General features: G+C 53.7%; 1 protein-coding gene across 5 annotated transcripts in view; it reads left to right on the plus strand.

Annotated features, from left to right (window-relative positions):
* Nucleotides 1-14,191: 14,191 nt before the first annotated feature.
* VIPR1 (vasoactive intestinal peptide receptor 1) overlaps nt 14,192-27,222 on the plus strand; it is a 33,292-nt gene continuing 20,261 nt past the window's right edge. For 2 of the 5 annotated variants that reach the window (XM_059162342.1, XM_059162341.1), the window contains exons 1-2: nt 15,126-15,378; nt 25,978-26,089. In XM_059162342.1, the coding sequence (XP_059018325.1) occupies nt 15,301-15,378; nt 25,978-26,089 (190 nt within the window). In that variant the 5' untranslated portion in view covers nt 15,126-15,300. Of the gene's footprint in view, nt 14,313-15,125; nt 15,379-15,741; nt 15,940-25,977; nt 26,090-27,222 lie in introns of those variants that run through there. The other 3 variants (XM_059162343.1, XM_059162340.1, XM_059162345.1) reach the window with 3 other exon arrangements.

Genomic DNA, 27,222 nt, shown 5'->3' on the forward strand with positions numbered 1-27,222 from the left:
TTCTGGGATGGGAGCTGGGAAGTCAGACTAGGAGAAGGCTTTGTTCCCTCTCTTCCTTCCACTTACCTTTTTTTTTTCTTTTTTAAGATTTTTATTTATTTATGTGACAAAGAGATCACAAGTAGGCAGAGAGGCAGAAAGAAGTTGGGGGGGAAGCAGACTCCCGGCTGAGCAGAGAGCCCAATGCGGGGATCGATCCCAGGACCCTGAGATCATGACCTAAGCTGAAGGCAGAGGCTTAACCCACTGAGCCACCCAGGTGCCCCTCCCTTACCTTTTTTAACTTGTACTCTGTCTTCCATTTCTGAATGTTTCCATTATGCCCAGCATGGATCTTGGCCGAAGAGGATCCCTAGCTGGATGGAGTGGAAGGTGAGATCCTAAGGGGAATGTCTGTGGTCCCCTGGACTGGGGTTTTGGTCCCACAAAGAAGCCCTCAATTTTCCTGTTGGGGGCCAGGGACTGATCAAGCTCCAGGGTTTCCTGGAGGTGGTCCACATCGGCTGTCCTTTAGGGCTGGTGAGACAGGGCCAAGAAGTAAGCCCCAGGACAGGAACTAGAGTGAGCCTACAGCGCCAGCTCTAAGGAGACAGGGGCTAACAGCAGCCCCTCAAACCTCATAGCCCAGATAGATTCCTGTGCTCAGGCACTTTGGGTAGCACGCAGGCAAAATCAGCAGACTATCTCGGTCAAAGATGCCACAGTGGCTCCCCTAACTGTTCTCTACTTCTTCTATGGTGGAACAGGTGCTTTGGGGGGTCCCTCCTCTGATCACAGCCACAGCTGTGGTCGACAGTCCTGGGTAAGCTTTTAGCATCCCACTTCCAAAGCACAGAGATCTCTCCCTTTGTCTCAGCACTGTCTCCAAAGCCATGGAGCCAGGAGACGGGAGCGGGGGGGATTGGTAGAGTTAGGAAGTACAGGAGAGTTATTTCCCAGGTTGGAGCCCACATCGAAAGCCCAGCTTCCGACCTCCAGCATGACCTCTCTGGGAGGTCTTTGCTGAGCTGAGCCCCCATCCCCTAAAGCAGAGGCCTCAAGAGCCAACTCTCTGCCCTCCTCCTCCAGTCCCATAGGATCACCTCCCAAATAAACTGCACCCAACTTTCCTGCCTGTGCTGGTGTGACAACTCCAGTGGGTGGCTGCATGGCTCCTAGATAGGGACTGCTCACCAGAGAGACCAAGCCATAATTAGAAACTTGAAATTTTCAGCCCTGCCCACCATGTTCTTAAGAAGGAGCACTGAGGGGCATCTGGGTGGCACAGTCAGTTAAGCGTCTGACTCTGGGTTTCTGCTCAGGTCCTGATCTCAGGGGTTGTGAGATCGAGTCCTGCATGGTGCAGCATCTGCTTAAGATTCGTACTCCCTCTCCCTCTGTCCCTCCCACTCATGCTCTCTCTCCCTAAAAAATAAATAAATAAATCTTTAAAGAAAAAAAGAAGGAAGGAAGGAAGGAGCACTGAAAATGGAGTTAATGATCCATCAATCATGCCCATGTGAGGAGCCCTCTGTAAGAATCCCAAAAGTACAGGGTCAGGATAGCTCCTGGGTTTGCAAATACATCCATGGACCCATAGGGTGACGTACCCCAACTCCTCGGGGACAGAAGCTCTTGCTCTAGAGACCCTCCCAGGCCTCGCCCTATTTATCTCTTCCTCTGGCTGTTCATCTGAATCCTTTGTCATATTCTTTAACTAACTGGGGAAAGTGTTTCCCTGAGTTCTGTGAGCACTTCATCAATTTAATATAACACAAGGACAGGGCACAGGAACGGTGATTAGGAAAAGCCGAGGTGACAACCTGAACCGGGCAAATTGGCATCGGAAGTGTGGTGGGTGTTCTCATGGGACGGAGCCTTAACCAGTGGGATCTGAGGCTATCTTCAAATGGAAGTGACAAAACAGAGTTAAATCGTAGGACACGCAGCTGGTGTCACAAAATTGCTTGGTAGGGAAACCCCACCCAGAACACTGGTGACCAAAAGCGTCCGAAGGGAAGTGCTCTGCTTGAGTAGTAAGGGAAACCCACAAGGAGTAGAGGACTGGGGCTTTCCCTACTGACAAGGGAAAAACTGGCTTTCTCTATCCACTGTCCCAGGTTCTGCTCTCAGAGAAACTCACATTAAGACAGTAACAGAATTTTGAAGCAAGGGCACATGCTTGCCCTGATAAAGGCCACATTTCCCAGCTGCGTGTTGCACTGCGTGTGGCCATGACTAAGTTGTGGCAAGTGATATCCCACAGGAAGCCCGAAGACATGTCTCCCCAGGGGACTAGGTTACCTCCAAGTCACTCTGTCACCAGGAAGGAGTGCTCGGTCCTTCCTGCTGAGTAAAAAGCAGAAGTGGTGGTGAGCCGCCATCGGCCATGTGGACAAGGATCTTCACTTCCTGTGTGCAAGCCACTGTGCAGCCTCCTCCCACACTGAATCGGGAGGGGCCAGTATGACCCATAGAATGTGACAGAAGTGACTGGGTGTGACTTCCAAGACTAGTTAGAAGAGGCACGGTAGCTTTCTCCGTCTTGGTCTCTTGGACCCCTCACCCTGGGGGAAGTGAGACACAGTGCCTTGAGGATCCGTCAAGCAGCACTGTGGACTGGGGAGTGGGGGGGTAGTTTGGGAAGGTTGGGAGGGATGGGGGAAGGGAGGAGATGACTGCAGCCCCATGAGTGATCTCAAGCCAGAACCATTTGGCCAAATTGCTCCCAAATTCCTGACCTGCAGAAGCCAGGAGAGATAATAAATGATTTCCCTAAGCCACTAAGTTTAGGGGTAACTTGTTATACAACATAGGATAACTGTTATAGGTTGAATTGCATCCACCCAAAATTCATATGCTGAGGGGCGCCTGGGTGGCTCAGTGGGTTAAAGCCTTGCCTTCGGCTCAGGTCATGATCCCAGGGTCCTGGGATGGAGCCCCGCATCTCTGCGGGCTCTCTGCTCTGCAGAGGGCCTGCTTCCTCCTCTCTCTCTGCCTGCCTGTCTGCCTACTTGTGATCTTTGTCTGTCAAATAAAAACAAATAAAAAAATTAAAAATTCATAGGCTGAAGTCCCACCCCTAATACTTCAGAATCTAATGTTATTTGGAGACAGGGTCTTTACAGAGATAATTGAGCTAAAATGGGGTCATTGGCATAGGCCCTAAGGCAATATGATTGGTGTGCTTATAAAAGGGGCAATTTGGAGACAGACACACCCACAGGGAGAGCACCTGGAGACGACAAAAGCAGAGATTGGAGTAATGCTTCAACAAGCCAAGCAATGCCCAAGATTGCCAGCTGCCACCAGAAGCTAGGCCAGAGGCATCGGACAGAGTCTCTCTTGCAGTCTCAGAAGAAACTGACCCCAAGGATGCCTTGACCTCAGACTTCTAGCTTCCAGATCTGTGAGATGGTAAGTTTGTGTTGTTAAAGCCACCCAGTTTGTGGTCCTGGGTTATAGCAGCTCTCACAAACTAATGGCCATGACTGACCAAGCTAAAAGCCAAGAGACAGCAGGGCAGCCAAATGGAAGGATCCTGGGCCCTTAACATTTCAGGAAGGACCTCCATACCAGCTCTGGCTTTCATGTTCCAAAGAAACAAACTTCCATCTTATTTAAGTCACTGTTCTTTTGGTCTTTATCACACGCAGCTGAAGCCCTATCCTAATTAATCCAGCACGGACAACTTCCTCCCCATGTGAAAAAATATTAATAAAAAATTTAAGAAATAAATAAAACTTTCTTCCCACCTGTCCTTCCCTCTCTCCACCACTCATATGGAAATGATTCCCGCCAAATAAATAAATGGAAATCTGCATTCTCATCCATGGGAAGCCTGACTGTTTTCCACACGCAGACTCTTAGCATTTCTTCCTCCTGACAGGCAGGTGGGATTGGGCTGGAGAAGACGTGGAGAGCCAGCTCCCCACTCCCCTCACCATGTAAGGGCAGCAGGTCCAGGCAGAACTAAGGGAGAGGCACTGGGGAACACCGGCCCTACCCACCCCCTATGGCGATGCAGCAGAGCCTCTCACTATTAAAAAAGAAAAAGTACCAGATGCAGGAGAGGCTCCAGAGATCAGGAGCAGAGACCAACATGAAGATTCAGAGGCAATGTGTCTCTTGGTTAGAGCTAAAACAAGCCACAGGCACATTTCACTCTCCCCTGCCCCAACCCCCCCAGGGTGGGCTTTTGTGCTCTGCTCTCCCTGAACAATTAGGGCACTAGGAGCAGGCGGGGTTGAAGTACTAGAATTCTTTCTGGTTCCTGTGACATTGCCTTAAGCCAAGAGGAATGTATAGCTCAGAAACCTAGAAGTCCACGGAGAGACGAGCTTTCGGTACAGCTGGATCCAAGCACTCAAATAATGTCATCCGAAATCTATCTCACCATCTCTTGGATCTCATTTTGTGTGTACTGGCTCAAATCTCAAGCAGGTAAATAGGGCCACCGCAGCAGAGGGCTTATATTTTCCTGGCGTAATAGCCAAAAAAAGCTTCCTTCTTTCCTAAAGTTCTGGCAGAGTTTCCAGGGCTGATGCTCATTGGCTCAGCTTGAAGCATGTGACCACCAGCTTGGCTCTCACTGGCCAGGTCTGGGCCAAGTACCCACGCCCGGAGCCAGAATGGCGGATGAGCTCCATCCCATCACTGAACCACATAGGCTGAGAGTAGAGAAGCTGCGGTTTCCACCCCAATAACCAAGGGGTTTTTACCAGCAAGCCACTGGATGATGATGGGTGTGTCCTACATGGATGTTCTCTCACACGGTCGGACGACTGAGGAAATGACTGCGGCAGCTGAGTGGCCAACTGGTGCCAGGTGAGAGCAGCCTGGCCATGGTAAAACACAGCCAGCCCCTCCATGTGGACGGGGGACCAAGACCCCAACCAGGTTCTGGCCCCAGGTGAAGCCGGTTGACACTTTCCCTAGACGGGGGGTGGGACATTTTTTTAATACACACAGTTCTGTACTTTCCTGGGGCAGAAACCCCCTCACAGTCCTCTGGTGGGGCCGAGTCACCCTCAGATGTGGTCTCAGTTCGAACCCACAAGGCCTCTGCTCTCTGGCTCCTCCTGTTCCCCCACTGTAGGTTACACATGCGCGTGCACACAGGCGTATGCACACTCACACACTCCTCCCCCATCACCCCTCCCTGGTCCTCCGCTTCCTTCAGTGCATGGTTCCCACTGAACCCCTCCCTCTAGTCTGCACCACCCCAAGAGTCCAAGCCTGGCCAAGCCTGCAGCCCCCACTTAGACTCATCCCTATCGAAGATTCTGGTCTCTCCGGCCAGCCTGGGGGATCCCAGGGCAGGGGCTGGGCTTCCTCCTTGCTTCCTCTCCCCAACCAAATCCTCCTCCTTCAAGGCAGAGGACAGATATGTCACTTTTAACCCAAGGGGAGATACGTCTCATACGTGGAACCACCATGAACTGAGAGCTAATAGTCAACCCAGGGTGGCTTCTCAGAGGCAGCAGCAGATGTCAGGGTTTACATGGACTGCAGCAGAGTTACTGAAGCTGCCTGGACCCCTGTCCCATCCCAGGCGAGAAGAGACCTACGGGCAGATACAGCTGGCAAGCGACTTGGGCCTGGGCAGGATCCAGGATAAGGAGGAAGTGAGAGAGGCTTGCATAGCTGAGGTTATTTTTACCCAGACCTGTGCAAACAGAGGTGTGGGCTGGTCCGGCCAGTTTTCCCCTCCCTGATGCCTGGCCTCAAAGTGTCTTGCCAGGTCAGTAGCACCCCCTGAGTTGGGAACCAGAGGGGAAGGATGGGCAAAGGACTGCCCCCAGGTGTCCCAAGGCTCCCAGCTTTGAGGTTCTCTCCCTCAACCGGGGGAGAACTGCTGTGGCTCAGCAGCTCCCACACCACCTGCCTGTGGTGAGCCACACACTCTCACAACCTATGGTAGGCAGTGTGGATTGCAGCAGAAGCTAAGCCAGGGGTCTGCCTGGGTCAGAAGTCAAGCTGAGCTAGGACAGCTTGCCTGTCATCAGACTTAGATATCACCCTGGGGTCATGGGTCACTCTGGGCTGGGATCCATGAGTAGTGTCAAAGGTTAGTCTGGGTCAAGACCCATAATAAGGGTAAAGGGTCAGATGGGTCAGGGATCAGTCTGGGGTCATGGGTAGCTCTGGGTGGAGGCCCAGGACCACAATTAGAGATCAGCTGTGGTCAAGGGTCAGCTCTGGCCTAGAGTCACGAAAAAGTCTAAGCAGAAAAGGCCTAGAGGAGCTCCGTTTCTCTTGCTAACCAGCCTTCACTGACACCCACTCTGAACCTGTCATCCCTAGCAGAGGCTCCAGAAGTCTCCCCAGAAGGGATGACTGATATGAATTCAAGCCCAAAAGCATGAGAAAGTCACCTCCGAGCAATGGAGCAATGTGTGGAGGAAAACATTCCTGGCAGAAGGAACAGCCCAGGCAAAGGGACTGAGGCACAAAAAGCACGGCATTCTAGAAGGCTTGGATGGTGCAGGACCAGCCTCCAAGGCCAGGCTAAGGAGGGGGAAGATGGGTTTCCCCTAGAGCCATGAGTAGGTGGCATTAGAAAGCTGAGACGCAGAGGGTAATACCAGCTATCGGTTTTAGGGAGAATCATGGAGGAAAGTAGACCAGTTGGGACCCAGGAGTTGGAGGCGGAGAACTCTTGGATTCAGGACAGATACTCGGAGAAGAGCAATGCCAATGAAGGGAACAGCCAGTGTAAAGACCAAAAAGCAAGAATGGGCTAGTTGTGGGTTCTTGGAAAGGCAGGGAGGCCAGTGTGATAGGAGAGAAGGCCAGAAGGGGAAGGACAGCAATGGGGCACTCACTCAGGGTCCGCAGGCACCTGAACTGCAGAGCAACAGGGTCTCGCTTGTTTTCAAATGTATTTTAAAATCATCAGTCTTGGAGAAATAAGTTAAACCACAGCACAGGGATGCCATCGGCACACTTGGACTGTGGGAAGCAGGTGGACAGGACCAACGCCGTTTCTTCCAAAGAGAGTTTGCAGGGGAAGGAGAGATGGAGGGAACCTCTAGACTAAATTATAATGTGTGAACCTGCTTTAAACAAATGTCTTTTTTTTTTTTTTTTTTTTAAGTATTTAGGGGCACTGAGTTGGTTAAGCGCGCATCTCTTGATTTCAGCTCAGAGTCGAGAGATCAAGCCCCGTATCAGGCTTCATGCATGCTAGAGACTGCCTAAGATTTTTTCTCTCTCTCCCTCTCCCCCTCTTGTTCCCATGCCTCACTGTTGCACATGCTCTCTTTCTCTCTCCCCTCTCTCTCTCTCTTTAAAAGAAAAAAAAAATTATAAGGCAAAAAATAGAATTAAATACAACTGCATATTTAATGCTATTACAGAATGGAGAGTTAGCTGTAAAATTGTATTGTGCTACTGGGGTCATTCCTTTGGAGAGACATACTGACATATTCACAGATAAAATGATAGATCTGTGATTTGTTTCCAAATGATCGAGGTTGGGGTGGGGACATAGGGAACGAACTAAGTGAGGGGGGAAACGAGGAAGCTGATGACATTATTTTATCCACTTTGTATATTTTGAAGCTCTTCTTAATAAATTAAAAAAATAAGAATAATCAACCTGGCTGCTGAGATTGGAGAGTGGGGAGCCAGGGAGAAGCTGGAGATTATGAGGAAGCTACTGTCCTGAGCAGGGGAGGAGTGAAATGCAGAGGAACTGAATGAAACAGGAAAGGGGGTAGCAGGGATGGGCTTGCCAGAGAAGACTTCCTTTTACAAGACTTCCCCGGCTCCAGCATTTGGCCTGCCCTCCTCATCCCTTTCCTCCCTCCCCTTTCCTCTGCCTGCCTCCTAAGCACAGTCTCCCCACCCACCCCTCAACACACAACCTTGCTCATTCCTCCTCCCCCATTTCTCCTTCCTCAACTCTCTTCCTCCCACCTCCCTTCTCCTCCAGCTAGCATCTTCCTGGCCTGGTTCCCAGCCCTGCGCAGGTGGTCCCGCCCAGCTGGTTCCTCTCTGCATTGGGGATGCCAGTCACCAGCCCCCCTCCAGCCCCCCAGGCCTGTTCTTCCCCTTGCCGAGGGCTACCCCCTCTCCAAGTGTCTTCCAGAGAAGAAAGGCTGGTGCAGGAGCTACTCACAGCTCCTCCAAACAGTCACCTCAGCAGTTCTGGCCCTGCTTGGGAGAGGCGGGGTGGGGCCCAACTTGGCAAGGAGACCGTGACATGGTTTTTGCTGTTCTCCCTGGAAGGGAGTTCTCTCTTGGGCAGATGATGTCTCCCAACAGGGCAGAGTTGAAGCTAGGAGGGAGCTGACCCTGCAGGGGCAAGGAAAAGGGGAAGACTTCCTTGGGATTCCCTGGGACTGCCTTCCTGGAGCAGCACTAAACTCCCCAGCTGCACCCATAATTCCCCACCTCGAGAAGGGGTGCACTCTATACAGGGAGGCTGGACCCCGGACAAAAGACCCCCGGGCCCCACCAAGCTTCTCGGGCCCCAAAACCTCAGCACCACGAAGACTGGGCTAATAAGAGAGTTCTGGAATCAACCAATAAGGCCCAATAACCAAGGCGCATAGAGAAGGAAAGGGCTCCCTAGTACTCTCCCAGCACCAGGCACTGGGGAACCGAAGAAAGGCCGAAGTTGCATTTTCTACCAATCTGCTGTGATGAGGGGATCAAGTCAATATTAATTTAATTTGAAGAAAATAAAGACAAGCTGTATTTCATGGACCTAGGCCTTTGGGGACTGAGAGTCCCCCCCCACCACGTGAAGGGGAGGGCAGGGAAGAGAGCGGAGGAGCTTCCCGGGGAGGCCCCAGCTGGTTGACACCAGACTGCAGACCTCAGACCCTGCCCCGGGACAGTGCACCTGCCTACTTCTCAGCATGTGGGCTGCCATCGGGTCTCTGCACCCGATGCAGAGAGGTGCAGAGGGCCTGGGAACCCTGATATCGCCTGTTGCCACAGGAAGGGTGTTCACACACAGTCCCAGAGAAATCAGAGGGCAGAGCCTGGGGTTGGGGTTCTGATAATAATAACAGTAATAAAGATGATAACAAGATGCATTTAAGGAGTATGGTTATCCACCTGTGGGCAGAGTCAGGCCATAAAGACCCCAGAGGCCTCCTTGCTAGACATCGGTGGCTGGGGTGGGGGACAGAACAGGGACCAGAGACAGGCTGCCCCCACCTCCCCTAAGTCCCTTGCTCTGCCTGCCCAGTCTTCAACCGCAGCCCAGCCCCAGTCCCGGATCCCACCCTTCAGTCTGGAAGTCACACACTGGCTGTAGCCAAGGCCCCAGGTCAGACCAAATGTCCCACTGATGGGACAAAGGAAGCCAGCTGGATGCTCTCACCCCAGCCCTGCAAGGACCAGGATAATGGTTGTGCCTGACATTTTCCAGGCCCAGGTTGTGCTCTGTCTTCTATGGCCCACATCAGCCCAACTTTGGGCCCATCCTTTTCTGGGAACACCTGGTTCAGCGACCAGCCTCCATGTGACCAGTCGGGGTTTCCTCCTCCTGTCTCGGCTCCCACCTGGCAGGTGAGACAGGCCTTTGCAGAAACACCTCCTGGGCCCGCAGGACCCCCACTTCACCAGGCAGTGGCGGGCAGGGTCCTGTCTGAGGCATGTCAGCTGACAACAGGCCTGCCCCCGCCTTTCCCCACCCCAGTGGCCATGGTGTGCCTCCCTTGTTTCCATTCCTGCTTCTATGTGTATGTAGGAATGTGAATTAAACATTAAATGTGAAATTGAATTATGTATTAACATAATTCATAAAATTCTTTATTTATTAACATCCAGCAAATTATAAAACAGAATTATCGTCGTCTTCTCTGGTGCTCTCCATGCCTTGTTTTATTATCAGCATGATGATACCCCATAAAATATCTTGGAAAACAGTCTGTCTTCTTTGCTGCTGTCGAGCAGTTTGATTACATAAAAATCATCTGTTCCTTACAGGTTTTAGAATTCTCCTATAATAATCCCAAACATCTTCCTGATAGACTGAACATTCTAATAATATGAGCTATCTCTCTTAAACTTTTCATCTTAAATTCTCCTTCATTCACATGGACTGTGGCAATCAGTGTTTGTAATTATTCCTGATCTTTGATTCTGTGTTTTTATTTGCCACATATTCTTGTCCCTAATCTACCTTCTTTCCGTACATATGATCTTTTATTGATTTGGTAGAGTTTTCTTAATTTTTCCTTCTTTTAGCTGTTTAGGAGTTACATAGAGATCTCTGGGTTTTGGTTTTGTTTTTTTTTTTTAATTGATACCCTTACATTTTTAACACACACACTAATCTCTCACGACATCGATTACGTTACTTAGCCCCCATGTCTATCTTGTCTCACCCACATTATTTTCCTTTTCCAGAATTTCTGCCTGAGATCAGCTACACACCGATTCACAGGAACACAGGGCTGGAAAGTGGGGAGGTGATCTCCTGAGTCTGAGCTCTCCCTGGGGTGGGAGTGCTCCAACCCCTACAGGAGTCTACTGCCCAGGAATGAACTCTGAGAGACACCTTGGGACTGTGGTCCTGGCTGCCCTTTATGACATTCATTCCCTCTCAGCCCCTAGTTACCCAGAACCTTGCCCCTGACTCCACCTCCCAACCAAGGCCTATTCTCAGACACACCAGCTGGGAGCAGATGTGCCTACACACAAGGACACACAGTCACATGCCCTTGTAGATGGACACGCTCACGTGCACACGCATTCTCAAAGACGTTACAGTAAGTATTTGACCAAGAGACTGGCTGCTGTTGGAGAACAAATGGGCGCGGGGGGGGGGGGGTCATCCCTTTCTAGAGTCTCCCAGAATCACCACACCATAACCCACATGCCAAGTTGCACAATGACAGACTACTGAGGCCTACACAGAACTGAGCCTTGGGACTTTGAAGAAAAGAGTTCCTTCTCCAGTCATCTGTCTGTGGGCCCAGACTCTGCTCTCCCTGAGAGTAGGATCTAAGTCTCCTCTTTCTGACTCCTGGAGCAGAAGTGCTCCCACACCCTTCATTTACCATGCCTTGGTTCCCCTCTGTGATAGCCTTCGATGTGCGTCCCTTGGACCTCCCCTCAAGAAAGAACTCGCCATTCCGGTGTGAGGAATGCAGTGAGCTGCTGGCCTCTAGATCTACCTTTCTTTCAGGACCTACCCCAGCACTGGAGCAGAGGCCCTGCACTTCCCAGATAGCTCCAGTGAAATTACTGAGCTCAGTGAAATTACGAAGTCTCCTAGAGCTCTCCAGCCGGTTGGCAGGAGCTCGGCAGTATCTTTCTCAGAGTTCTCAGAGTTCCCCTGCCATCCCACCAACTTCCACGCTATGTTCCATCATAGTGTCTGCTCACGGAAGGACCTGAAAGGAAACCCCTAACATTTGCACTGTCCCCTCTGTTCCCTCTAAGCCCTGGCTTCCAGGACCAAAGGATGGTAGAGGCCATTGCAGAACTGGTCCCCGCCTGTCAAGTCTGGACAATTCTCCTCCCCCCATCCCTGTACTCCCTCGAACTTTGGTTTCTCCCTAGATCAGTGCCCCTCCCCCCAGTACCTCATTCAAACAGCACTAGGCTCCCCTAGAGGGGTGGCCTGTGGCCAAGGCTGTGACAGCACCAGTATAGGGGATAAAGGGATGCTCTTTGCTCCCTACTGTTAGGGAAGGGATGGAGAGAACATTGCTTCTTTAAATACCTGTCTGGGTCCCACTTTGTCCTCCCCCAAACCACAGCTGGGAGTGAGAATGCATCTTCTCACAGGAAGAATGGGCCCCAAAGAAGGGCAACGCAGAAGCATCGAGAGGCTGCATCTACACAGAGATATGGATGGCTCTGGAAGGGGAATCCTGGAGCAGTGACTCCCCAGGCCAGATCCCTGCCTGCCTAACCCCCATCCCCCATGCAGGTCAAATCTAGACTGTGGTCCCCAGGGCTGCTCCCACTCTATTGCAGAACCTCACCACTAGTGAGTTCCTGAGCTGGGAGCCTTGAAGCAGTGAGCACACGACTCAGGGACTTGGGGAAGGACTGGGGGAGGCAAGGGTGGCACTCACTGCGGGAATGAGGCAGGCAGCCAGGAAGCCAAGCAGGCTCCAAATGAGTAACTGCAGATTCTTTCCTGCCGTGCCTGTCGTCACGGGGAATGGCAAGTGACTGCCTCTTCCTCTTTTCCCCCATCTTCTGCACCCCTGTGATTTCCAGCAGCCAGCAGCCGGAAGGGCTCTGGGGTTTGGGCCACAGACAGGGGACAGATTTCAGAGACCCAGGAAGGGATACTCAGAACAGGAATCAGTGCAAAGGGACACAGAGGAGTGGAGAGCTGAGGCCCCCTCCCCAAGCCTGGACTGCTGAAACAAAGGCCAACTCCAGATGGGGAACAAAGATCCAAGTCTCTGCTTCTCACCCCCTCAGGTAGCCTGCCCTTCCCACCCAACCCTGGGCTTCTGATATCAGCCCCCTCCCCACCAGAAGACTTCCCAGACCAGGGGACAGGTGAAAGGATGGCTTTTCCAGAAGATCCCAGGAGATGCCCCCTGGGCCTCGGAACACAGAACTGAATAAGCCAAAACCATTCGTAAACACGTAAACACGTGGTCAAATCTAACCTGGACTGAATTCTTTAATTTTTCGTCTGTGTCTGCTCTTTTCTTTCACTTCTGAATTTGTTTTGTGCCTTTTGATATGTAAGGAAGGGTGGGTCTCCCAGGGGAACAATCCAGAAAGAACAAAGGAGTAATTTTCATTGCAAAGAATCTGTGGGGAAAGTATTTTTCCGTAGTCACCTGCTTCCTTCCCAGGAGCCAGGGACCGCCTGGGGAGTAAAGAGGGCCTGCCAGTCACCTTCATGGTCTCTAGCCTGCCCAGGAAGGTCAAGAGGTTTCTTGTGGACCACCGTCCAGAGCAAGGGGAAAAGCAGCCCATCTCTGGTTGGGGGCCTTAAGATCCCTCAGTCTCCTCCCTTCCCACCAGGCACCTGCTGGGCCAGGCTATCAGGTGGCAAAGTGGGGTCTGGCTCCTTCCTAATTTCCCCAATCTTCACCCCCTCACAAAGTACTTTCAAGTACCAAAGATTCTTGTCCTCAGAGAGGGCAGAACTTCAACAGATCAAAAGATAAGCTTTAATGATGGGATTTTAGCATTCTAGGGCTGGCTAGGTGGTATATGTACGTGTGTGCATGCATGTGTGCATGTATGCGTGTGTGCATGTGTGTGTGTGTGTGTGTGTGTGTGTGTGTGTAGTGAGCAAGGGTTTATGAGATCCAAAGCCCATGGATTTGCCATTCATGTCTAGGACTCCTAGGATGCTGTGCCAGCAGAGGTGACTCCCCAGAACTGGGACCAAATTCCACTGTCCTGCTGAAGAACTGAGGCCTGAGAAGGGGTTCTGTTAGGGTCACAAGGGGAGGCAAGGATGCCTGGCTCCTGAGCCTAACCTGGCCCCCAGAAGTGGAGATGGCTGAGAAGCCTGGAGATTCTTCAAACAAGTCCCCCACTAAGCAGTTGGGTCCCAACCCTAGAATGGCCAAGTTGGAGGCACAGGCATCTCCACTGTTCCCCTGTGGGGGAAGGGTCTATGTTCAGGCTCATCTGGAAGGAGGTGGAAATTGTGGGGAGTACAATAGCTCTCCAGATCCTCCCCCCCAGCAAGAAGTCCCCCTGTCTTACCGACCTCTGTGTGTGCAAGGGAGAGGGAGGGAGAAGGGGAGAGAAGGGGGAAGCAAATGCCAGCACCCCAAATAAACCTAAGTTGGGGAGGAGCTGGGAGCTCATCCCTTTCAGGCTTTTCCCTGATTCCCCATAACTCCCTAACCCTAACCCTGAGCTCTAAGGAGGGAAGCCCGGGTGTGTCTGCGGGGAACTCTGAGGCACCTGCTGATCAGCTGGAGCCTGGTGGAGCTCCTTCAAGCAGCCTTGCTTCCCACTGGGAGCCCTGGTCGTGCCAGTCCTCCCCGCCTCTCCACTGGACACTGTCATCCCTTTATCACATCCATCCACCCTCCACCCTATCTCTGCCACCACCAGCGCCACCTCCAGCCTAGATCACACCGTTCCGAGTCCTGGGAAAGAGGGCAAGGCAGCCACCTGCTCTTGGTCTATAAGAAAACCTCCCGGGGCGCGGCGCGGGTTGAACAATCACCTCCTTTTAGGGACGAATAAAACTGAGCCTTGAGGACGCGAAGTGGAGGCAAGCTGATCCATTGTCACCCGGCGGACGGAAGCGAGGCACCAGAGGCAGGCGGCCCGAGTGCAGCCCTTTCTCTACACTTCAGCTTCCCGGGCTGTAAAACAGAGAAGGCGGGAGGAAGAGGAGGATGAAGTCTCCCGCTTCATTTTAGGTGGGTTTTGCAGCCCGGTCAGGAGTACCGGGGACAGATCTTCCCTCCCCGCGCGGGGGCGCTGGAACTTCGGCCCAGCCTCCCTCGGGAGGTGCCTGAGCCGAGACGCGCGAGAACGCGGACGTGCCATCCTCCCTACAGCACGACACCTCACTCTCTGGTGGTGAAGGGCCCGGGAGCCCAGCAAGGGCCAAACGCGCCCTGCCTGGTCGCCTAGGCTCAGGGGTGGCACCAAGGAACCCAGGGTAGGGCCTCACTCGTGCCCTTGTTTCCCCTCTCTCGGCCTGTAGGGACGAGGGATGAGCTGGGGCGGTTGAAAATGGATTAAACCACGTGCCTCACCTCTGGGTCGCTGACAACCTAGGACCCTACGCAGGCCGCAGCGCACAGCCTGGGGGATAAGAAGTGACAGGTCCTGTCTCGTTTTCCGGCCCTCCAGCACTAGTCCTCCGAGGCGCAGACATGGGAAATGGGGAGGCTGGCAGGGAGGCTTCCCGGAGGAGGTGGCCCTGAAGGTGGACGTGGAGAGCGTCCTGGCTGGGGTGGGGCTGAGGGGGCGTGCGGGCGTGGGAGACGGTATCCAGGCGCTTGGAAACGTTGTGAGCTAACCAGGCAAGCGTGTTGGGGTCTCGAGACTGCCGAGGATGAGGTCGGAAGGGGTGAAGGTTTGCAAAAGCCAGGCGGCTGAAGACTGACGTGGGGCGGGGGATCCGCGGACTGAGCTCAGGGACTACCCCCCTGGCGGGAGAGCCCCCCCAGCCCCGCCCCACACCTGAGCGGCGGTCCCGCCTCTGCCGAGCCATTGGCCAGAGCCGCCGCCCGTCAGACGAGCCCCCGGGGCCCGCCTCCAGCCCCGAGCTGCGCCTCTTCGCGCCGGGGCCACCGCAACCGCGCCACTCTGCGGGGTTCCCCGCCGTCGACTGCGAGTTCCGCCGCCCGCACGCCTATTCCCGGCGCCGGGCCGCCTGCCGCGGGTTCAGGGCAGACCATGCGCCCGACCAGCTCGCCGCCCGCCCGCTGGCTCTGCGTGCTGGCCAGCGCCCTCGCCTGCACCCTCGGCCCCGCGGTGAGTGCCCGGAGTGCGCGGAGTCCCGGTCGCCGCGGGTGGAGTGGGGGCGGCGGGAGCCCGGCCGTCTATGCGCACGTCTGTGGAAGCGGAATGAGGGGCACGGAGCACCGGGTCTCTCCTCCCAGCTCAGCCTCCGCCCGGATCTAGACCCGAGGGGGTGGGATCCTGGTCGCTCCTAGTCCCTCCCTGAGCCGCTGAGAGCCCGCTCAGAGCGGCGAGCTGGGACACCGGTGGAAGGGCGCCAGGAGAGAGCGTGCTCCATAAACTTGCCTTCGGTGTAGTGGCTGCTTTGTGCGTGGGGCGGGGAAGTCAGCGGAGGCGGGGTGGGGGGACTAGGTCGATTGAAATGGAAGGCCTGGCGGACAGTAGGTGGCAGTGAGGGAGTCTACGGGGGTCGTCTTTGTGTGCTGGGCCCCACTGGAAGTAGCGGTGGGGCGATGTGTGTTACGTGTAGGAGTGAGGTCTCAGCAGCAGATGCAGCGCTAGGAAGGGGCTTTTGGCGTAAGGTGGCTGACTGGCAGGCCCTTCCTGTGCCTTCGCACTGAGCCGCGCTGAAAGGTAAGAGCCCAAGGTGGAAGGTGGTGGGTGGTGAAGAAGAGCCAGACGTGTGCTTGAAGAAAGCTGAGCAAGGTGCACACAGCCAAGAAGCCGGGGCGTCCTCTTTCTCAGCTTCTGCTTCAACCCCACAAGATGTGTGTATGCTTTTAAGGCATGTGTGCTGGTGAGCCCCACGCGTGGCCGTGCCCTCATGTGTTGCTGCGGGTGGCTCGCCTGCAGGGCAGATGCTGATTCGGGTGGAAGATGCATGAATCATCTCCCTCTAAGATCAGGGAAGACCTCAAAACTCATGGAGTCCACCCAAGCCCATTTTACAGATGGGCAAAATAAGTCCGGAAGACACCTGTCCCCCACTAATCAGCCCTGGACTGAGGTTGATTTTCTTTGTCTGCCTACCACAGGACTTGAGGAATCTGGGGTTGCTGTTTAGTCGGAGCCTAACCCGAGTGGGTCCCAGATCTAACAGCAGCTCCAGGCTGGCTGGTGGGTGGGTAGAGTATACTGATCACCTAGAGTTTTCTATCCCATGATTACCTCCCTTACCATCACCTCCACTGAAGCAGGACTCTCTGTGTTTCCATCTAGCTAATGTCTTGACATACTAGGGACGAGAAGCTCATTGGCTGTCCTGGGAGCAGGAGTTGATAATCATTGGTGGGAGCCTTCCCTACTCTCACGGAGGGTCATGAGACCCACCTCCTGAGCACTCAAAGCCTCACCAGGTTCTGGCCCTAAGGCCACAGCTGCAGATCCCTAGCGTCACTTAGAGCCCCTCAGTGTCATGGAGTGTCCAGGCCTTATCCACAGCCCTCTGGCTCACCCCACTGGGTGACCACTCAAATTCTCTTCGGATGAGCCAGGGTTCTCGGGACCACCACTAGTACCCCATTCCCCAGCCTTGGAGGCTTCTCAGCCCAAGGGCAGGCTGCTTTCAACAGGGTCTCCCTTTCTTCTCAGCCACATCTGCCCCCCACCTCTTGAGGCAGTCAAAGCCTGGCTCCTCCAATGACTACCCTCCCCTGTCTGTCTACATTTTATTCATTTAATACCCTACTCCATCACCTCCTCTAAACAGCCTTCCCTGATTGCTCCAGCCCACTTAGCCCTTCCCACTCTGACCCCACCCTTCAGCCCTACCCACCTCCCAGCTTGGGCTCTTCAGACCATGGCACAGGCTGAGTTCTGTCCTCCTCACTGTTCCTCACAGCACTGTGCGGGTCTGGGCCGCAGAGGGAGGAAAAGGGACTCACCCAGGTCTGGGTGAAGACAGCTGGGAGTGAAGGGGTCCCCACATCCTTGTCCACTTCTCCCTCTTCTCCACCAGCTCCCACACCAAATGGACACCAGGCAATCTCGCTCCAGCCAAAGTCAGGGTTGAGGGGAGCTGACGTTATCAGAGTCATAAAATGGCAGCTGCAAAGTTCAGTGTAAAGACCCAAGGCCTTATCACTCCTGTTTATGGTGCCCTAACCTCAGTCAGGGAAGGGGAAATCTCTGAACAGGGAAGCAAAAAAGAGGAAAGAAAACCTCTAGTGTCTTAGAAGAGGAAGTCTGCCCCAAGGCCACCTGTCAGAACTTCTACTGCCCCTACCCCCTGGACAGCAGGCACAGGGGCACCTCGCTGGTAGCAGAACTACTCAGGGCAATCCCCAGCTCAGGAACGGGGAGAGTGGGTGTCAGAGGAGGAACAGACCCAGGTCCTGCCCTGGGAAGATTCTCAGGCTGGTCAGGGAGAACAGAGCCAGTGGCCCAGGAGGAAGAGCCCAGGGGGCTATGGGGTGCAGTTTACCAGCACCGAAGCAAGGATCACTGAAAGGAACAGTCAGGGGAAGGCTCCCTGGGGGAGGCAGGACAATGCCCTAAAGAGTTTGGAAAAATGGGCCGACATTCCACCAAAAACTATAAAAGAGCCTCTGTTGGCAGGACCAATAGGCCTGATCCCAGAAGGAGGAAGAAGCCCCCAGATCCCCCACACACAACCCCACCCCCAGAAGCTGGGATGGCCCAGGGGCTGGGAAAGGTTTGGCTTCTCCTAACTCCTCTCTGATGCAGATTGCTGCCCACCCACTCCTGAAGGTCTCAGTCTGCCATAGCCATCCTGCCCTAGCTATCTGCTTTCAGCCTCTCCAGGGGCAGTCCACGGCTGGGCTGGCCCTCTTGGCCCCCAGCAGACCACCTTGGGGGCTTTAGGGAAACATGGCTACAGTGGGGTCAGCCCTCCCTCCTTCTCAAGCAGAATGACAACCATAGCCACCTGAGGGCCCTAGGGGACTGTGCTGGAAGAGTGAACTTTTTTCCTCAGAAATTTCCAACCTCCCATCCTGGTGCCCTGAGTCTCAGTCCTCCCTGATGTTTCTGGAGCCCATGCGACCTGGTCCTCACCTTCCTCCATGCCAATGGCCAGTTGCCCTTGAGAGCATGTTTGATCTCTGTGGAAGGGTATTGGTTTCCTCATCACAAAAGGGAGGGTGGGAATCTTGGCCTCCCCCTCTCTGGTGCAGGAGAAATGGGAAGAGAGTGCTGGTCCCCCCTTCTGCAAGGCTTGAGGGAGGACCAAGAGCCGTGTGACCTGGGATAGGCCTTCTCTTCACTTGATCCCAAGTTTGGGAGCCCAGGGGACTTCATGAGCTAGCCAGGCAATGTGGGGGTGAGGCTCCAGGCCCAGGTCGGTGAGGGGTCATCTCAGGGAAGACTGGGAGGTAGGCAACATAATTCCTCCCATGGTGGGCAGCCTCAGGGGCAACCTAATGTAGACCACGCCTGCTACTCGCAGGGACCATTCACTGGCCCCTCTGGCCAGGGATGCCGGCATGGGGCCAGGGGACGAGAGGAAGCCCTGCCCCTCTCTCCCTGCCTTTGCTGCTCAGCCTCCCACACTCGGCCCTCCCCAGCTGGACTTCCCAACACAATTGTATAATTTGCCCAAAGTTGCTCACATACCTTAGATGTATTTCAGAAGTCAAAGAAACACAGCTTCATCTCTCCACCGCATTATAGGTTTTTTAAATTAACTTTTTATTGTGGAAAAAAATGTTCAAACATATGAAAGAGAGAGACAGAGAAAAATGTAATGAGCATGGAAATACTCAGTCCTTGGGGTGATGTCAGCACAATGGCAGTATGGGAATGGCCAGTGCCCATCTCCTCCCAGGCCCTACGTTTGACAACTGATAGCCAGTAACAATTAATATTGGCATCATTTCCCTTTTCTGGCTGAAGTCTTTTAACATCAATTGTAGACATTGTGACCTTGCACCCCACATGATTTTAAGGTGCATTCTTTAAAACCAAAGGACATTTTCCTCTACCACTACGATACCCCCAGCTCACTAAACAAAACAAACAGGAATTCCTTGATATCTGCTGTTCGGACATCCCCAAATAGCGTGGTTTGGTCCAGCACCCCCAGGCAGTGTGGCGATACTACTAGGGGTTGGGGTCTGACTGCAAGGATCCTTCTGGCCTGGGTTGTGATGAGCCCGTAAAGCAAGCTGGTGGGTGGGTGAATGTCCAGCCCTTCCCTGGATGGGGCCCCAGTCTTTATCTGTACCCTGGCTTCATGTAGCTCATGATGTGAGGGTCCATGTCTCTCAGGAAGTGCCTCCCGCTATCTGAAAAACAAGTTCTTCCTGCACAGCCGATCATCAGAAGAGGACAAGAGGTCACCAACCGACTCTGTAGGGAAGGCTCAGCCTGTCATCTGCCCACGCTGGTGTTCAGTTCTCAGCACGTGGCCCCAACACCAACATGGCCCCCCACATACACACCATGTGTGTAAACTGAGTCCTCTTTCCCTCCAGGGTGCCCAGGATGGCTTTCAAGAGGCAGAGGATTTAAACCTGAGTCCCTGCTGCTCCTGCTTCACTGGCCGTTGCCACAATGATCCCCTACAAAGAATCCCCAAGAGGCTTCGTATACCTAAAGACGTCCACAAGAAGTGCCCTTAGATGGGGCCAGGCTTAGCCCCAGACGGAACATCTTTAAGCTTGTATTCTTATAATGAGAGCCCTTGTTCTGGGACCACCCTGAGATGTGGAAAGTTCTTTCATGCCCCATGCCCAAACCTGCTTCCTGTGTCTTCCTCTTTGTTGTACCCCACCCCCAACATACCACCCAGAATTCGGCCTCTCCCAGGAGGAGGTAGGTTGGCAAAATTTGGATATTCAGAAAGCAGAGGCATCAGACTGTTGGCGAAAGAATGTAAAAATACAGGGAGGGGGAAGAAATTGAACAGCAGTAGGGGGTGAGGGAATCCCTGCCCTGAGACCTCCCCTTTGGTGGACACAGCGCCCACGTGGCAGCTGGCAGGAACTTCAGACTGCCCCGCCTTCTGCAGATCGTGTAGGCAGTGGCAAGGCCCAGGTCCTGATGCAGACGGCAAGGCCAGTCTGGCCCAAGGGGCTGGCTGGGCCTTTGTCAATGACCACTAACCTTTCTTGGTGGTCCCCTGGTGTCCTTGACATGTGACCCTGGATGCAGCCCTGGAAGTAGATGGTGCCCCAATTTACAGATGCGGTGGGGAGACTTGCCCAAGGTCACCCAGCCAGGAAGTGGCAGGCAGTCTGATTCTGGAATCTGTGGTCTCACCAAGAGGAGTTTCTTCTTCCAAAACAGCAATAGCCTGCTGCAGGCTGCCTCAGGACTTCAGAGACATTTTTTAATTCATAAAATGTACAAATCTGCAGTGACCGTGCAGGAGTTGTCCCATGTGTGCGCACCTGTGTAGCCACTGCCCAGATCAAACTAGCCCACATTCCCATCACCCCAGCCATCTCCCTTGTGCCTCTTCCCAATAGGATGAGGCCTTATTTCAACTTCTCGGAGTTTCCTCTGAGAAGCTGGGAACTTGCTTCCCCTCTTTTTCTGTGATTTCTGGATCCCATGATTTACCCCACCTTCCTGTGTGCCCCCTCCTCCCCACTGCCCCTGTCTCCTCATGCTTCTCCCCCCACTGCATTCTCTCTATCTCCTCACCAATTCTAACACAAAAGCTAGAATGAGGGGCACAGTCTGGGAAGCTGGGTTGGGGTCCTGCGTGCCTTTGACCCCTCAGCTTTCTCTCAGGATCCTCAGTTTCCCCCAGTGATTCTGTTGCCCCATTATTTCAATGGCAGGAGGAGAAGGCCTAAATAAATCATGGGATATGAGCTGGTGATGGGAGAGTGGTAAATGGGACCACCCTTACTTTTTATTCCCCCATTCCCCAGCCATCCCTGTCAGGGGCAAAGGGCCTTCCTGGGCAAGCCTCAGAAGCACAGATCATTCAGAGTGGCCTTCCAGAGCTTGGTAATTTGCAGGCAGGAAGTTCTTTCTTCTCTCTCACCTAATCCAGTCGGCTGCATTTTAGACCCCTCTCAGAAGCCAGCTACCCCTCAGAGGGACTCCTCCTCCTTCACCACGCTCCCTTGGCTTCTCCTGCCATAGTTCTCTGGCCCTGGAAGAGGCTGGGAATTCTGATTCTGGGCCAGTAGCTGTGAGCTCAAGCTCCCCTTGAGAGGTGGGTAGGGCACCCACAAAACCTGAGTCAGGCCCCCATCCCATCTTTCAGAGCCCCTAGCATCTAATAGCCACAACTCCCAGCATCTGCATCCTACCCCAGATCTCAGGGAGCCCCATATGCAAGAGAAAGCAGGACTTTCTCCCAAGCCCCTCACAGTGAGGATAGAGAGGAGGGACTCAGGTAAACAGGCAGAATAATGAGGCTGGGGTTAATCCCTGCCCCCAACCAGAGACTCCGGATTCTCCTGCCAACAGCCAGTCCGTCACCTCCCCTATCCAGACAGTACCATGGCAGAGGAGGGAAAAAGACTCAGGTTCAAGGCAGGCTATAGACTTGCCTGGGTCTCCTCTTCTGCACTCAGGAACTCCTGCAGTAGAGAAGGTGCTGGGGTCTCCATCTGGCCTGAAACTCCCACCTCAACCCACCCTCAGGATCAGGTGACTTCAGCCCCCCAGGGGAATTGGTGAGGGCCTGAGAGAAAGCCCTCATTTCTCCTCTCCATGTGGGGCATCAGGAGACAAGTTGGGAAATGCAGGCAGTAGTAGAAATAGGGAGGGCCTTGAATGCCAGTTTTGAAGTGTGTGCTTTGACTCCTAGTTCCTGGGGACTTTGGGTTGCAGGTGGTGGGGCTGAAACCTAGTATACTGGTCCAGGCAGGACCTGATGAGGGCTGGCCCCTGCCTGTGTCCCACAACTTGTCCCCTGATGCCTCAGGACCCCCTGCTGCTGCCTCACCGCGTATTTGCAACCTTGCATGTATTAGGCGTTTTCATACCTCCATGCTTCTGTACACACTGCTCCTGCTTTCTGGAATGTTCTTACTCCATCTCTAATGGTCAAATTTACACCTCTTCAAAGATGCATCTCTACTACCCATTCTCTGTGAAGCCCATACCCCAGTTATATCCCACCCTGGAATGCTTTCCTAGAATCAGTAGGTTTGGTTGCATCTGGCTAGGAATTTTCCAGCTTAGTGTGTCTGGAGTCCAGAGAGATAATGAGGATGTTTAGCATAGGGAAATAAGTGGAAGAGGAAGTTCAAAGTCTGCGTGAATTCCTCAATGATAAGGGCTACAGGGAGCTGCCCTGGCCCTGTCCCCCAAAGAGCAATGGTAGACCAGATGGCCCAAGGCAAGGTCATGGACAGGGATTGATGTAGTCCAGACTAGTGGTCAGAGATGCAGTTCCCATCTAGGAATGTGTACTTGCTAGGGGATCTCGGGTCTCTCTTTCCTCTACCCTTCTGCAGATGGGGTCTAACACTCAGCTAAACTGGGGTAAAGACAGAGCTCATCTTCCAAACTACCCTCAGGTTATTCAGAGACAGCCCATACTGCCAGGTTACCCCAGGGCCTCCTGCCCACTCCTCTGCAAACTGCCTCTCAGGAAAGACTTTGTAGCTCTGCTGCTGGGTGGGATGGATGGACAGAGTTGGCTAGAGAGGTTGACCCAATAGCCTTCCATCTTCAAAGAGCAGTAAGCAGAAACTGCTAGGAACCCTATGATGCCCTTGGTGACTGAAAGAGAATGATCTCTTGGCAAAGAGTGTGGCCACAGTTCTGGCTTAAGAGACCCAGCAAAGGGGTCCCTACTTGGCTCAGTTGGTTAAGTGTCTGACTGGATTTTGGCTCAGGCTGTGATCTCAGGGTTGTGAGATTGAGCCCTGCATTGCCTCCACCCTGGGCATGGACGCTGTTGAGATTCTCTCTCTCCCTCTGACTTGTGTACTCTTTCAAAAAAAAAAAAAAAAAAGGACCTAGCAAATGGGGGCATCCACTGTCCTGTCCTCAGAGCACAAATCTGGACTTTTTTTGGTTGTAGGGACAGAAAACTCAACAGACTCAAGCAATTAACAAAGATATTGACTCATGTTGCTGGAAGCAGGTCTACTTTCAGGCATAGCTGCATCCAGGGACAGAGATAATGTCAAGAAGACCCAGTTTTTCTCCATCTTTTTATTCAGCCTTTACCTGTGTGGCCTTCATTGTTGTGTTCCACAAGAATACAAGAAGAAACAAGATGGTAGCAGTAGTTCCAACCCCTGCACGCTTTGAGGTTTCCAGTCTAGTTGGAAAGACCAAATCTATTTGTCTAATCTCTTAATCCAAAATCCCAGGAATGAGCCTGCTGGCTCTGAGCAGCCTGACTTGGGCCATGTGCAAGGCACTAAGGCCAGGAATGCTCTGATGGGCTCAAGTCTGATGACATGTTGATCTCTCAGAAGACTGTTCATCAGAACCCCAAGAAGGAGGAGTGGGGAAGGAGGTAGTTTCCCAGGTGGAGATGAGGACATGGCACCAGAGGAGGATAAGGGATGGTGGAAGGCAGCAACAGCAGATATCTACTCCCATCCATCCCATGTTCATGTTGTGGGGAGCAGGGTAGGAGAGAATGGGCAGGAGACATAGGTGAGGCTGGGAGGGAGAATCTGCGTTTCTGGAAAGCAGTAAGGCTGAGAAGGCACTTTGGGGAGAATCGTGTTCCAGACAAGCAAGACCAATGGTGAGACATGAGCCAGTGACTTCCAGAAGTCACCTCTGGGGTCCTTTGGCCACCCCTCTTCCCATGCCTGGGCAGTATAAGCTGGTCTCAGATCACTGAAGACAGAGCATCTCGAGTGTTTCAGTCTGAGTAATGCTTTTGGGCAAGAAAGGAAACATGTGACTCCAAAGAAAGACCACAGCACATTTCCTTCAAATCCCATGTATTTTCTTTGAAACAGTTATATGAAGAACCATATCCTGCTCCACAGTAGATCTGTGTTGCTTTCCATATACCAAGTTTTTAATGATTTACCAGCTCATGTCCTTCCCTCCCTTGGCTGATAAAATTAACAGTCCAAGATGGAACCCAGGTTCACTGTGGGGCTTCCAGACCCATGGCACATGGGCAGGTGAGGTCTGGGTGCTGGCAAGTCTGAAAGGCATCCCAGACAATGAGGCCTTTTCTTGCCCCTGGGCTAGGCCATCCATGGTGCTTAGCTGCGTGTGGGGAAGTTGGACATTGAGGACCTTTGTGACAATGAGGCTCCACCAAGGCCTCCACAAGGGACAAGAGTATTGAGTGGAAGAGACTCAACTCTGCAGCCTCTTGAACACTGAGTTGGCCAGCTTCTGCTTGGACCCCCTTCTTATACAGCAAAGGCAACAATGTATAGCCACAGCAGGCAATGGCAAGCTCTCTGGCAAGTGGGATCCTTATCCCTCTGTGCGGTCACCTTAGAACAGTGGCCAAAGTCACACCCTTGGTACCAGGCCAGAAGGAAGGAAATGCTTTCCTCCATAGCCCCATGGCAACACGCCTTTGAGTCAGCAGGGAAGGTTCTTGGGGCCTATTTGAGGGAATTGAGGACCTTGTCCCAGGGCAGGAGGGACAAGTTGAAACAGACAACCGAGAGTATTTGATTCTAGAGCTGCCTTGCGGAACTTTCTCCAATGGCCCTGTTGGGAAGCCATGGCATTCTCTTCCCTGAGCAGTGAGGAGGAAACTGATATGGGGTTGCCCAGGGGTGGCAGCCACTTTCCTAAAGCCAAAGAGACTCATAGAAGTTTCCACCAGCTCAGTGGAGGCCTTCACCTGCCTTCCCCCACCCAGTGGTTCCCAAGACCTGTTTTTCTCCTGTCTGTCCCTGTGCAACAATCACCCATACTCACATGTTAGACCCAGTGCCAATGCCTGCCCAGCCCCCACAAGCAGCACGCAGGTCTGGTTCCATCCCTGATCCCTGGCCAGGGTGTGAGAAAGGGGAGGCAGGAGGCCTGGGCCTCCCCATCCCTTCTCCCCCCATCCCACCACACTTCCTTTGCCTCGGCCCCTGCCCCTGCCCCTGGGGTGTGGTGGGATGGCAAACCCTCCTAGGGGGGCCTCTCTTATTTCCTGAAACCTCCCCTCCTTCATTAGATCTGAAATAGCTGGAATTGTTTAGAAGCTAAAAAGAAAGTAGGTGAGGTCTGGGCAAGGAGGGCCAGTGGCCCCCTCCCAGCCTTGTGACCCAGGAGACTGAGTACAGGCTCCCAGAATGGGGACAGAGCCTGGAAGATGGAGCCAGACTCCTGGATTCCTCCCAGGTCTGGCTCCAGGGACCAGCTCCTCATAATCAGGTAGCACTAGCTAGACCCCTCCCACCCAGAGAGAATGAGGCAAGGATCCAGAACTCCCAACCCAGGCTGGAGGGTGGCAGAGTCCCAAGGGCCAGCTCTGGGCCCCACAGAGAAGCCCTCCAACCTTCGTCCAAAGTAATACCATTGTGGCCCCCCCCCCCCCAAAAATGACCAAGTTACAGCTCCAGCAGTCTTGGAAGCCACCAGGAAGCCATGACAGGACCCTCAAGGCAGACCCAGCTGTGGGAACAAGTGAACAAGAGTTCCGGGTCCGATCCAGGTCTGGGTCGGGTTTTAGTCTGGGGTTGGGATTGTGGTTCTGTCTGAACTTGGATCAGTCAAGTGACAGGCCTTGTTTGGCCTCATGTTCCGAGTCTGTGGATGCGAGGTAGGCAGCTAATGAGGATGATGGGTCCCCTCCCTGTGTCTGTCCCCCAGGGTGGCCAGGCAACCAGCCTGCAGTGGGAGGAGGAATGTTACCATCTGCGGATGATCGAGGTGCAACGCAAGAAATGCCTAGAGGAAGCCCGGCTGGAGAATGACACAGCAGGTGAGGCCCAGCGGACAGAGAGGGCCCCAGACCCCCAAAGAGCCCCGCCTCTCATCATGTCGTGAGCCCAGATCCAGGCACATTCCTCCCACACGTGTTGGGTGGGGATGGCACCATGGAGCTGCCAGAGGTGAGAAGAGGATGCTGGAAGAAGCTGGGGGACCAGATGGAAACAGGAAACCCTAACAGGCCTCTCTGATCCTATCCCCTGCCCCAGTACTGGGAGCTCCCTGCAGTTCACCAAGGAGCACACACTAGGTTGGGGGTTCTGAGGCTCAGCTCCTTCCTCCAAGCCCCAGGCTTTGCTCCCAGAGGTACCACCACGCATACCAGCCCCTAGGCGCACATGCTTCCCTCCCATCCCAGCCCACCTTCCGTAGGCCAGATGAACCAGCAGCTCATGCACTGTCCAGTTGATGAGACAAGTCACAGTCAAACCTGGAGGATGAGCACTTGAAGGCCTGGCTCCTCCTCCTACGGGGTGGTGGGGAAGCTCCGGCCTCATGGTGGGAAGGGTGATGCCATGGGTACCCACAGACCAAGGCTGCCTAGCTGCCTAGAGCTGGCAGGGCTATCCCATCAGATGACAGACAGCATCCTCTACTCCCCACTCTCCCACCCCGGGAGCCCCGCACTTGGCACAGCAGCCCTGGGGAAGGCATGGGAGGAATTATGGAGACCTTTCTTTGAAAGGTACCCTTGAGCCAGATTCTGAATGGTGGGCCAGAGGACGTGGAGAAGGAGAGAGGCTGGGGAGGTGGGAGGTGCCTCAGCAGACATCTTACGGGGAGTGGGGGTGGGTACGGAGCCCAAGGCTCACTAAGGGTGGAGAAGGGCTGAGCAGTTGGTTGGCTGTGTCTGCTCTGGGCCTCCCTGCCAGGCCACCTCCCTGAGGCCAAACTTGAGGTTACAGAACAGCCTTGCCCAGGAGTAGGGAACATCTTTACATCTCCTGGGCTCCCCAGTCTCCTTTCAGCTCTCTGAGGCTAACAGTTACGCAACCCCTCCTGGATCCCTCCTTGGCCCCAGTGCCCAGAGTGTCTGCCTCCTGCACCATAAGTGAGTGTCTGTAGCCTCACGGAGGGCCTTTACCTCCTCCGGCTCTTAAGGAAGGACAGATCCCTGCCTCCTGG

This window comes from Mustela lutreola, chromosome 2 (assembly GCF_030435805.1).
Source record: "Mustela lutreola isolate mMusLut2 chromosome 2, mMusLut2.pri, whole genome shotgun sequence".
NCBI lineage: Eukaryota > Metazoa > Chordata > Mammalia > Carnivora > Mustelidae > Mustela > Mustela lutreola.